Source organism: Podarcis bocagei (assembly GCF_964188305.1).
Source record: "Podarcis bocagei genome assembly, chromosome: 15".
Taxonomy (NCBI): domain Eukaryota; kingdom Metazoa; phylum Chordata; class Lepidosauria; order Squamata; family Lacertidae; genus Podarcis; species Podarcis bocagei.
Window position 1 is genome coordinate 1,782,069 of NC_138141.1, and position 12,826 is coordinate 1,794,894.

The window sequence follows — 12,826 nt, forward strand, 5'->3', positions numbered from 1 at the left end:
GTAGTGTGGAATAAGGATGACTTGGGGATTATGTTGTGTGTGCACAAGAAAACACCTGAACTCAGCACTTATTAGCATGCAATGTGTACATGCCACTACAAAGGAATATGCAAGGGAAATCCCCTATGTCTGAATTCTAGTAGAAATGCCACATACTTCAGTCTGTAGCTCCCATGTCAATCTGTATTCAGATATCTGATTATCTTAATGATTTAGGTAATTGAGATTGCATTAAAATAAATAATAGTCCCATACCTTAACTGAGTAATCATTTATCAACAAACTGGATTGGTAAGAATGTGCCAGTGCAAGTCTCTGAGAACTGAACTGAGAACTCCATTCTTGCCAGAAACCCTACAGTGTTATGTGCTGTAGGGAAAAGAATGCTGATAGTAGGAGAGGCTTTGCAGAGCGTATGAATCCCGTTTTCCCTCCTCCAGGAACTCAGTGTGCTGCATATTGAATGCAAAAAACGCCAGCAGGCCTTACTCCAGAAGTGGGGGTTCTTCAGTAATGAGCCTTTAAGGGCACCTCTGAGTGTTGCTCCTGCCTTTCTCAAAAAAATCTGCATGGGACAAATTGTGCTTCATTCTCCCTTAGAAGGCCTTGCAGCTGAGGCCTTTCCTGTTCTCCTTCCACTCATTGCCCAGCTCTTTGCATCTTAGAAATCACAGAAGCCTCACCATCACTCCTCTCCAAGCTGAACCACTGAAAGGGAAAGCAGGTGATGTAGGTGAGGCCATCTGAGGCAGATTGGGGCCACAACAGACGCTTACCTGTCTAAACCATTCTCAAACTTGGGTCTCCAGCTATTGTTGGACTACAGACTCAGCTAGACCGGTAAAGAAAAAGTGATTTATATGCAATGTATGTTTGATATAAGATTGTGCCACGAGATGGTGACATGGAGTTCCCGTTCTCTACCTCTTTTCCTTATTTAAATTTACAACGCTTTAAACAGAAACGCTTCTTTGATGTGTCTAGATCCAGCCCACAACTGCCATCATCCCTGGCCACTGGTCCTGCTAGCCAGGGATGCTGGGAATTGTAATCTAACAACACCTGGAGTCCCAGGCTTGAGAAACAGTGATCTAGATTCTAGGTTCAAGTATGGACATCATGTTGAGCAGCTTCACTGATGGCTATTGCTCTGTTTTGGTTCCCTGTTAGTTGTAATCCAATTGCCTCATCTCCTTAGTGATCTGAACAAAAAGTACTTGGATGTTCAGTTGCTAAATTCCAGGCTATGAAGTAAGAAATTTATTGTCCAGTTTTAACCAGGGCTTGCTCTTATGCCTTGGAAGCTCAATTTTCAGTTTAAGTCAGGCCTGCAAGCTAGGGGGAGTGAAGATGGGTTTTCATCAGCTACTTTCATACCAACAGAGTAGCTACCAAGCCAAGATGGATAAATAGTGATTTAAAACAACAGTGACAGCAACAACATGGCAATCAATACCATTGGATCTAAAATTAATAAATCATATGTTTTGAAATTAAAGCCATCTATGAATATTTAACACCAAATTCCACATGAACCTGCAGTGCATTGGGACAAGAGAAATCTCCCTTCCTGCTGTGCTCCACTACCAAGACGGACACCTCTCTGCACTGGGCCAAATTCAACTCATTTTTTTTATTCACTCATCTTAGTCTCTCTCTTTAAAAAACCCCCAGATACAGACAAATTTAAATTTCCATTAAACGTTAAAGCCTATACTTAGAATCTCTGAAAACTGGATTGTGATCATTTTTCTAGCTTCTAAGGGCATCATATGTGGCAACCAGCAGGGCAAACTCCAAAATTAGGGGTTCTCTGGCAAATAGGTCATATATTTATATTTTTTCATTAATTTGTTTTTATTAGTAGCTCTCTTCTGGACTCAGAAATTAGCAAACCATCACTGACACTCACATCCGGGTTATGTCATCTGCATCTCAACAGAAGCATCTGCCTACGCAGATGACTTTGTTTTCTGTTTTTATGTTTTGCAATGTGTGCAGTTCTGAAATAATATGTATGGCTCTGCCAACAAACAGCATGGGCAGTTTTCTTTCCATCTTGTGGGGAACATGGCTAAGTCCCCTCTGAGACCTGCCCCCTCTAATCCTGAGTCTGGTGATGTGACCTTGCCTTTTCCTGTACAGATGCTAGAGAGCAGTCCTGAGTTCCACTCCCCTCTGGTTAAGACCTGCACTTCCTCCTACAGCACCATTGCAATTGTAATATGCTGTCTCATATACTCCACATGCTCATCTTGACAATTGTTCAATTGCTCACACAGCTCAGAGTGAGGACTATTCTGGGCTGCATCAATAGGAGTATAGCATCTAGATCAAGGGAAGTAATAGTGCCACTGTATTCTGCTCTGGTCAGACCTCACCTGGAGTACTGTGTCCAGTTCTGGGCACCACAGTTCAAGAAGGACACTGACAAACTGGAACGTGTCCAGAGGAGGGCAACCAAAATGGTCAAAGGCCTGGAAACGATGCCTTATGAGGAACGGCTAAGGGAGCTGGGCATGTTTAGCCTAGAGAAGAGGAGGTTAAGGGGTGATATGATAGCCATGTTCAAATATAGAAAAGGATGTCACATAGAGGAGGGAGAAAGGTTGTTTTCTGCTGCTCCAGAGAAGCGGACACGGAGCAATGGATCCAAACTACAAGAAAGAAGATTCCAGCTAAACATTAGGAAGAACTTCCTGACAGTAAGAGCTGTTCGACAGTGGAATTTGCTGCCAAGGCGTGTGGTGGAGTCTCCTTCTTTGGAGGTCTTTAAGCAGAGGCTTGACAACCATATGTCAGGAGTGCTCTGATGGTGTTTCCTGCTTGGCAGGGGGTTGGACTCGATGGCCCTTGTGGTCTCTTCCAACTCTATGATTCTATGACTATAGACATCTTCCCTCTCTAGTCAGCTTTGGGCCTCTCTCTGTTTCCTGTAGGCAGCCAACGAGCCGTCTTTCGGCAGGCCATGCGCCACTGGGAGAAGCACACCTGTGTCACCTTCTTGGAACGGAATGATGAAGACAGCTACATTGTGTTTACCTTTAGACCTTGTGGGTAAGCCAGAGACAGAACTTCTCAACATCTGAAGTCGCATGGATGCTGAAGTCCCCAGCAGCATGTCTTTCCCTTGGTCCAGTTCTTCCTTCTCCTGGGAAGGGAATGGGGGTGAGGAGAGGAGCATGATTTTACCTTCTAAAGACCCTTCTCCTTCTCACAGTGGAAAAAGCAAAGAAGTTTGTACTTGTGTTTCTTGCTGAGATGTTCTTGGCCTATTTGCAAGTGAATTTGGCACTCTCTTGTTCTCCTCACAGGTGCTGTTCCTATGTGGGGCGCAGAGGAGGAGGACCACAGGCCATCTCCATTGGGAAAAACTGTGACAAGTTTGGCATTGTGGTGCATGAGCTGGGCCATGTCATTGGTTTTTGGCATGAGCACACACGCCCAGACAGAGATGAGCACGTGTCCATTATCCGTGAAAACATCCAACCAGGTAAAAGTGCCCATTTTCTCCCTGTTCTTCTAGTCTTCATCCCAACAAAGCAAAGTAATGTAAAGCAAGCATGAGCAGTCCAGCATGGAACACGGGAGTTCTGTCCTTAGTCCCACTGTTCTTTCTTCATCCATTCACGACTCACCTTGTCATTGGACAAACTTAGAAAATGGCAGAGCCTGGGACAGGCTGGCAAATTGATGTACCTCAAATTTCACTGCTGAACTTGTGCAGAGTCAAAAACAGTGAAGCATATAGCTCAGTCAGCATCACTGAGCAGCCTAAGCCAAGGCGCTGCTCTAATCGCTACCGCTGGATAGCAGTTCTGTGTGAGCAGGAGACCTGGGAGATGCTAGTACATGAGAGACAGATATTTGCTCCTTGCCCAGCTTAGCCTAGTCTGCTTTTCTCATGCTTCTACCTCCTGCTGTTTCCGCAGGGCAGGAGTATAACTTCTTGAAGATGGAGTATGAAGAGGTGGAGTCTTTGGGAGAGACGTACGATTTTGACAGCATAATGCACTATGCCAGGAACACCTTCTCCAAGTGAGAGTCCAAGATGCTATTACTTCTTACATTCATTCAGCCCATATGCATTGACACGCAGACGCACCTGGCTCTTCTTTCAGGTGAAGGCCACACCCTGGGGGAAAGGTTTCCTGGTTTCATTCGCAAGCCCAAGAGGCTGAGAGGGATTTTAAAGCCCAATGAGCCCAAGAGGCTGAGAGGGATTTTAAAGACCCAGTGTGGTGTAGTGGTTAAGAGCGGTGGACTCGCAATCTGGTGAACCGGGTTTGCGTCTCCGCTCCTCCACATGCAGCTGCTGGGTGACCTTGGGCCAGTCACACTTCTCTGAAGCCTCTCAGCCCCACTCACCTCACAGAGGGTTGTTGTGGGGGAGGAAGGAAAGGAGATTGTGAGCCGCTTTGAGACTCCTTAGGGTAGTGATAAAGCGGGATATCAAATCCAAACTCTTCTTCTTCTAAGTCAACCCCTTTCATCAAGAGTAGGAAATCCATATCTGAACCATTCTCAGGAGTGACTCCAGCTGTTTGGGGGCCTAAAGTTTAGCCCTTGTTCTGATTGCTGCTATCTGCCCCCCTGGCTGCTTTTCCCTCCAATTGATGTCCCCAAGAACAGCCATTTGCCAGCTCTAGTGTGGATTCGCCATGTCTTGCCCACTCAGATTTTGCAGGGGCTCCACATGATCCGTGTGTAATCTTCCCAGGTTTTCCTAGTGCTGCTTACTTGCTTTTTCTTACCATAGAAAGTTTGTCTCTTTTGAGATGGATGAAAGAGTACCACATTCTCCACAGGTGTAGCTGCCCCTAGTAGAACTCTGCTGCTGCTGCTGCTGCTGCTGCTGCTGCTTTTTAAAAAAGGAGGTGGTTTTTTTAATGGCCAGTGATGTATTTGGCAGGTGAACCTCTCACAGCTCAACACACATTCACCATAAACTTTTTGGGCGGACACCATTTTATAATCTCATTATTATTATTTAAATCAATCTCTACATTATCACTAAAACTCCTTAAGTGAAAGAGGGTTATGGTGCTGTAACATATAATGCTAATTTTTTTAAAAAATGAGGAGACTCCTTCCTGGTCACCACCTCCTGGGAGCCAGTGTGGTGTAGTGGTTAAGAGCGGTAGTCACGTAATCTGGGTAACCGGGTTCGCGTCTCCGCTCCTCCACATGCAGCTGCTGGGTGACCTTCGGCTAGTCACACTTCTTTGAAGTCTCTCAGCCTCACTCACCTCACAGAGTGTTTGTTGTGGGGGAGGAAGGGAAAGGAGAATGTTAGCCGCTTTGAGACTCCTTAAAGGGGGTGAAAGGCGGGATATCAAATCCAAACTCTTCTTCTTCTTCTTCTTCTCCTGAAATCCCCCCCAAATAACTGCTCAGGTGACCAGCATCTTCCTGCTCCCCCACCAGCAGCTGTGTGATGTCCACTGGTGTGAAGAGGGACTAGCAGGAGACTCATACCAAAGAAGTATGGGGTCCCCAGTAGTGTGGAAGGTCAGTTGTGATTCTGCTTCTAGCTTGCAGCGGAAGAACAATGACGATTAGTGCTAGAAGCCGCGTGTCCGGAAGCAGCTACTGTCGGCTGCCTTGGGTTGCTTATGAGCCTGGTTGCAATGAGGTTTCAGCTTGTGTTCATGTAACTTGCAAAAAAGAAACATGCTGGTGCGCATTGCAGCATGTGAAGGTATGGGGTGAGGTGGTCCTCCCACAAGATTTCGCTCTATCGGTTTCTTTTGACAACAAAAGCTTTTGAGATTGGTTCAGGTAATAAACAAAAAATAAGCCCTTGACTAAGGCATTTTTGGCTGAAAGCCAATTTTTGTGGTGAGGAAAGTGACAGGAAAATGCACCAGAAAGTCACACTTGCTTGACCTGGCATTGTCTAACCTCCCCATAAGCTTTGTGCAAACAAATCGGCTCAGTAAACAGATTGTCTGGAAGCAACCTGGGTTGAACTGTGAGGGGGCCAAGAGTGGGGGGTCTGGCCTCTTTGAAAGCCCCCCACAGGAAGAGAGCTCTAGCTCCAGCTTCCGTCCGCGAATCTTGCCTAGACCACTTTAGACTGCAGGTGGAAGCTCCTGTGACTGAATGCATTTCCATACCCCCTGCAAGAAAAATCCCACCCCAGGTATTAAGGAGAAAGACTCTAGACTAGCCTTCTCCTTGACAAGCTTGTTTTCTGTGTGCAGGGGGGAAATAGTATTGAGGTGAAACCCTACCTGCAGCCAAAAGCAGAGGTGCAGGCAAAGGGAAGGCTTGCTGCCTCACTGAGAAGTGGGCCTCTTTCTGACTCCAGTTAAAATTGGGAACTGACATCATTAGATTTAGATTATATATATGTTGGGGATATGTACACTATTGTTGTTTAGCTCTCTGAAAGGCATTCCTTCCTCTGTTGCAAAAACTGGGGTACGCATTCATCCTTTAGTATTTGGTGACAATCAGAAGCAGGGTTGCCAACTCGATGGGGCTGAGGCCTCTACAGCCCCCCCCCATGTCTGCTGGGATGGGACTCAGCCCCTCCCCATCTTGAGGGGACAGGTTGTTTCCCCGGGCCAGGCAGTCTGGCAGGTGAATGTTGCATTGGGAGGAGGCCTGGCTGGTCTCTCCTGATGTGACAGCCATCAAGCACACAACACATCAGCCCTGTCTGTGCCTGTCATCAGAAGTATGACGATTCACTCGTGGCAAGGCTACCCCTCCCCTTCTGTTATTTGAGAAGAGGATTTTATGCTTCTGATGAAGAATTGATCCTTTGGCCCTATAAAGTTTATAACATGGCCCATGGTTGTTGTAGTCCTACACAACATCTGGAGGACCACAGGTTTCCCACCCCTGCTTTAAAACATCAGGAATGGCCTCTAGCTTTTATTATTTTATTTTATTTATTTTATTTAATTTTATTTTTTAAATCATAGGATTAGTGAATTACCATTTTCTCCGAGAGCAGGGTATGGCGCCACAGACAAGATTGTGTCTCTCTCTGCCCCCCCCCCCATGTGCACACTCTGCACATGGTTGCTGGTTTACAAGGAGAATGACCAGGATTGGAGATAGTGGTGGCCAGAGGGGAGGAAAGTGTTAATTGGGAGAAGCGGAAGAAGGAAGCAGGCTGACAGGAGAGAAAGAGGTGCCGGTGAGGGTGACACAGGCTGCAGCGTAGTGTTGTCTATGATGGGATTACTCAGAAGGAAGTCCATATGACAAGATTGTTAATCCCATCCTCTCTCTGTGTCTCTCTCTCGCACACTGCAGATGTCAGAAAACCACTTTCATTCACCCTTTGTCTCTTTTCTTTAAGGCCACAGGAAGGGGAGTCCATGCCCAAGCTGCCAGGCATGCATGGAACCCTGATGTTCTGTTCTCTCCTAGTCTGGCTTCTGAATAGCACCACAGTAGGTCTTTCTAAGTCCAGGCGCAAGCAGACACAGAAAGGACTGCTGAATGGGCTTCTGCATGTGCCCAGGCGAGAGCTGGAGAGCTTGGGAGAGAAAGAAACAGCTGCCTCATTCATGTGGCAGGGAATGCACTGGTGCCAGAGGGCAGGTGGAGGGACTGGGGGACAAGCAGCAGGGGAGGGGGGATGCTGTCAGAGGTAATGAAGAGGAAAAACTGTTGACTCAGCCACTCTGCTCTGACGCACTTTCAAACGGGGATATTCCACCGCGGATCCCAGAGGAACCCCTGCTTTGCATCCCGCATACCGTCTGGTGCCAGAGGGTCATCCTGGAGCAGCTACTGAACAAGTTCACGCTTTGCCGTAGAGGAAGGCTCGTCACATGATGGTCCCAAGGCCAACACCAACACCCCCTCAAAGAAACAGCCCTGGCAGACTCCTAGTGAGGCCTGGCAGCAGAGAGGCAGCATCCGGATTTCTCTAAGAATTAGGAGCAGAGTCAAATGTTTGCCTTAGGAAAGGCAGAAGGAGGCAATCTGTGCACAAGTGAAATGCCTGCAGCTCCCTCTGCCCCCTCTCAGGCTTGGACCACTTCTGCCTGTTTTTCTGTGTGTTGATGTACACATCGCTGTGCTTTTGCACAAGTAAATGCCAGTTGTGTTTTTGCACAAGTAAAATTGTGGGAAGTAGCCCTGTAAAAGAGAGGATATTTCCCTCTCAGGACCCAAGGCTGAAAGCTGTGCAGAATATCAGCTGTCTGACATTAGCCTCCTGTCAGTTTGTGAATTGGGGGTAGGAAGGGTTAGTACAGGTCAGACAGCTTGATTGGCATGAACTTGGGGAATTGTCTTAGGCATTAGCAGCAATGATCCTTTCTCCTCCAGGTTAACTTGAAACCATCCTCAGTAAGGAAATACAGTGGTACCTCGGTTTTTTAACATCTCCGTTGATTAACATTTCAGTTTTGGAACGCCGTAAACCTGGAAGTAAATGCTTTGGGTTTCGAACAGGAAATGCGGCTTCAACTGAGTGCAAGATCCTGAGGCCTAGCTGTCGGCTATTGAGTTTTCAGTTTTTGAACATTTCAGAACTCGAACGGTCTTCCGGAACAGATTATGTTCGAAAACCGAGTTACCTCTGTACTGCAAACTGAGCATTGCAGTGGCCAGGGATGCTAGGAATTGTAGTCAAACCACTTCTGCAAAGCCTCCAGGCTGGCTGCCCCTGTTCCAGGCAGAGCTTGAGGGCCTTGCTTACCTCCCTTCTCCTCTCATTTCTTATCCTTTTGCCCATGCCAGTCCAAAGGTGAGACATTTGCCTGGGGACTCTAAATAATCCCACAGTTGAAAATATTATTGCAGGATTAGAGCTGGCAAGACCCAGGTTCAAATCTCAACATAGCCATGAAGCCTACTGAGGTGGTCTCAGTTCACCTCTCTCAGCCTATTCCACCTCACAGGATTGTTGTGAAGATTATAAAGCCCACTGACCACTACTCCTTCCTTCTGATTCATGTGGGTACAAATAATGCTGCCATCACAGCCTTCAACGTATAACAAGGGACTCTGGGCAGGAAGCTGAAGAGCCTTGGGGCACAGGTGGCATTTTCACCACTCCTTCCTGTTGAAGGTCGTGACCCAGAAAGAGAGGAAAATACTGGAGGGCAACCAGTGGCTGTGCAGGTGGTGTCGCAAAGGAAGGGTTTGGCTTCTTGGATCATGGTCTCCACCAGTGCTATTTTTCTAGCAAAAGAGGTGCTGGAACACACCATTAACACCTCCCTTGTTCTCTTAGAATGGCAATGGCGCCCACCTGAGAGGTGCTGGAACCCACCTGAGAGGTGCTGGGACTGAGTTCCTGTGAGTTCCCCCTGAAAAAAGCCTGGTCTCTGCTTCCTTGAAGAAGGACTTCTGGCAAGAAATGGGCTATGCCTCATAGCAGTTGACAAGAATGTGTTGGATAAGAGTCTCACGAACCTCATCAGGAGAGCTTTAAACTAGATCCTGAGGGGGAGGGCAAAACATTACAGATGAGAGAAGAACACCTGGGGGCACTGGGGATAATAGTTTCATTGATGCACAGGAAACTGAGGTGGTACTCTCCTTCCTTGGAGGTTTTTAAGCAGAGGTTTGCATTGCAGGGGGTAGGACTAGATGACCCTTGGGGTTCCTTCCAACTCTAAAATTCTGTGAGTCTATGAAATGAGGGAGGATGAGAACCATGTACAGCCTCTTGAGCACATATGAGGAAGCATAGGCTATCACAGCACTAAGGAAATAAATTTAAATGTAGGCAGAGTTACGCAGCCTAGCAATGACTGGTAAAAGTAAGAGCAGAAGAAAGGGTCTTGGAAAAGTTGGGCAAACCACACCAGTTGTTTTCTAAAACTAGAACAAGCATTGCTTGTAGTAATGGACACTGCATCCGAGGTACCTCTTCCCAGGGTCTCCCACTGCCCCCTTGCCTGAAGGCAGGGCAGCTGCCCACCTCTTCACAGAGTTATGCGTGAAAGATGCCAAAGCTGAGAAACCTCCAGGCTGCTGCTCCCCCCCCCTTGCCAATTATTCTGCTACCAACAAGAGAAGCAGGCAGCGCTAGGAAAAAAACAGCTAATGGTGACCCTTCTGGCCCTCTTCAACTAGTTCCCACTGCAAACCAAATTAAATGCACAGCTTTTGTCTAAATGGTGTGACTCTGCAGAAGGAAATCTGATGAATGAGTGGAGGGATTGTAGCTCGAATTGCAGCTGAAGGGAGCTATATAGTAAACATAGCTGTCATTTCCTGGTTGTTTCCCCCAAATGTCAATAGAGGATTGTTCTCTGGAAAATAATTCCCCAAGTTTGGATTTCAGTAATCTTGGAGATGACGTGTTAACCCTTTGCTTGAGAGACTGATATAAGCCACATGGTTTGTCCAGGTCTGTGGCTTGGCATCGGCTTCCTTGCCCACATGTGAATGCAGCCTTCTACTCTTTGGATGGCACCGGCATACGAATTCTTATCTTGGCATATGAGCCATTTTCTTGGCAGTACATTAGCTAAGAGCTGCCTCTTTTAGGTCTGCCCAGTGGAGGAGCCTGTGTCCTTTCAGTCCTGCCAGTGGCGTGTTGAGGAGGTGTAAATAATCTCTGATTTCTGTAGTAAAGCATCTGGGCTCCTGGGAAGGGGCCAAAGGTGCTGAGCTTGCATTCTTCAGCTGCAGCTTGAGGTGAGCATGCTTTTGTTACACCACAGCCCTATCGCTCATCTGATCATGCCTTTGCCTGCCATCAAATTATGCTGTTGTCTCCTGAGCCTCTTGTTGTCTCCGGATTATCCTTCGTTTTTGTTGGGCTTGTCAATGTTTTTCCCTGGGAAGGTTGGCTTGCCAAGGGAATCTTTAAGTATGATGATTTCTGCGTGTTCTGCAGAAGTATATGGCCCCAGGCTAGGAGGGTGTGGCCCCCATAATGTTTGCTCTTGCTCAGCATTTTTATGCTATTCAGCATGCTGAGGCTGGTATTGCTGTCAGGGATATCCAGGCTGCCCAAGACACGCCTCTGGGTCTTTCTGATGGAAGGCTGTTGATAATTATGGTGCCAAAACTCTTTGCCCTGGAGCCCCGGGGTCCCTTATCGTTAGCATTGCCAACTTGTCTTCTAGCAGGGCTCTTGACAATGGGCTGTAGTTGGGAGTTTTCTACAGGCCTTTCTATGTAACTGCAGTCCAGTAGTAGTAGTAGTAGACCACCCTTCAGCAGAAGACCACAATGCAGTTTACAACCTACAACACAAATATCACCAAATACCTGTGCAACATATAAATTAAAACAATTATATAAGCATAATAAAATACTAAGAATTAATATAATAAAATACAGATTCTCAATATAGCAACAGTATAAAATATAAGGGAAAGAAAAATCAGCAGCATGGTGTCCCAGAATACAGAAGCCAAAGACAAATGCAAATTCCTGGCCTCCTAAGAAGATGCCAGAGCCTCTGCTCTCTGCTGGTAGCTTTCCTTTCCTTTCCTCTCCCTGCCTCTCACCCTGGGAGAATTTAACTTCCCTGACTCTTGCTCAAGGTCCTTCTGTCCTTTCCATGTGGGTTCAGCCTTTGCCCCCCCCCCCGCTAGCATCCCAGAAGGGGAGATGCCAGTGGGGCCATCTGCTGTGCTGTCTCCCCCTTGAGATGGCATTGCCCCATCACTGGCCAGCCTGCTGCCCACATCCTTGCCATCCCAGGGTGGGTGGAGTCCAGTTTGCCTATTTCTAGTTACATGGTCCATTAATTGAGCTATATCAGGGTTGACACACCAGCTTTCACGGGTCCCAAGGCTTGAACCATGAACCTCAGCGAGCCAAGCAATTAAGAGGTTGCAACATCAACCACTCTGACTGAAGGCGATATGAATCTTTTGGATCACTTCAGCCCTTGCCTAGTTGATGGAGGAGTATCTTCTCTTTGCTGCAGATCTGCTTCAAGCCTCCAGCTCTGAGGATGGTCTTCTGGGACCCTGAGTTGGAGAACATTCTCTCTCTCTCTCTCTCTCTCTCTCTCTCTCTCTCTCTCTCTCTCTGCATTTGGTCCCTGACAGCCCAGACCGGGACCTGGCACTAGCCTCCAGCCCGGTACTCTCCACAATGAGTCCAGATTGGGGGAAGCTGCTCAGAGAAGATGCCCTCAGTGAGGTGTGTTTGGTTTTGCTTTTGCTTGCGTGGACTCTCTCCTCCTTCCTGCTGCCCATTTGCTTGCCCTCTGGGTCTAATCCCCATAGCCAGCCCTGGGGAGAGGGAGAGGCAAAATGAAGCTGCTATTCCTTCTTGCTCCTGCCCCTGCTCACTCATTCAGGGAAGGCAGGTAAACAAGCAGTGCCTGCAAACCCCACAGGCTTCAAAATGTCTCCAGGTGTATCTGTGGGGGGTGGAAACTTGAGGCACCCAAAATGAATGGGAAGTTTTGCAATTATGACACAGGGTGACCCACTGTCTACACACAGACACTTTCTGGGCTGTGACAATAGCATGCTGTGATGTCTGGAGAGCTTCTATCCCTGGATTATTTTTGCATTTGCCAGTCCTTTCCCTAAGAGCTTTACCTAATCCCACCATTCTGGGAAGCGTCTTCCAAGAACAAGCCTGGTATTTTTAAGCCTGCTTGATAAACCAACTGGGCAACAGCAGCCTTGGTGCTTTTGTGACTCGGGTTCCAAGATTGTACACAAAAACTCCATGTATGTTTATTCATGGTGGTGCTGTCCTGGAGTTGTTCCCACTTGGTTTCCTGGATGGAGATTTGGAAGGCAGCAGGAAGAAGAGGCAGGTTGCAACTATTTTCTGTGCGTCTGGTAGGGGCCGCCCTATGTCAGTCTTCCCTTTTGCTCCTTTTTGAAATTCCTTTGCTTCTGTCAGTCTGGGTCAGTTGCCAGAT

The 12,826-nt window shown here is 47.3% G+C and overlaps 2 protein-coding genes across 4 annotated transcripts in view; one reads left to right on the plus strand and one right to left on the minus strand.

Annotated features, from left to right (window-relative positions):
- The window catches only part of LETM2 (leucine zipper and EF-hand containing transmembrane protein 2), a 267,600-nt gene that overhangs the window by 248,981 nt on the left and 5,793 nt on the right, over positions 1 to 12,826 (minus strand). The gene's annotated exons all lie outside the window — the stretch shown is intronic.
- BMP1 (bone morphogenetic protein 1) overlaps positions 1 to 12,826 on the plus strand; it is a 178,805-nt gene that overhangs the window by 101,755 nt on the left and 64,224 nt on the right. For all 3 annotated transcript variants that reach the window (XM_081171379.1, XM_081171377.1, XM_081171378.1), the window contains exons 4-6: positions 2,940 to 3,057; positions 3,315 to 3,493; positions 3,933 to 4,038. In XM_081171379.1, coding sequence (XP_081027505.1) covers positions 2,940 to 3,057; positions 3,315 to 3,493; positions 3,933 to 4,038 — 403 coding nt within the window. The remainder of the gene's footprint in view (positions 1 to 2,939; positions 3,058 to 3,314; positions 3,494 to 3,932; positions 4,039 to 12,826) is intronic.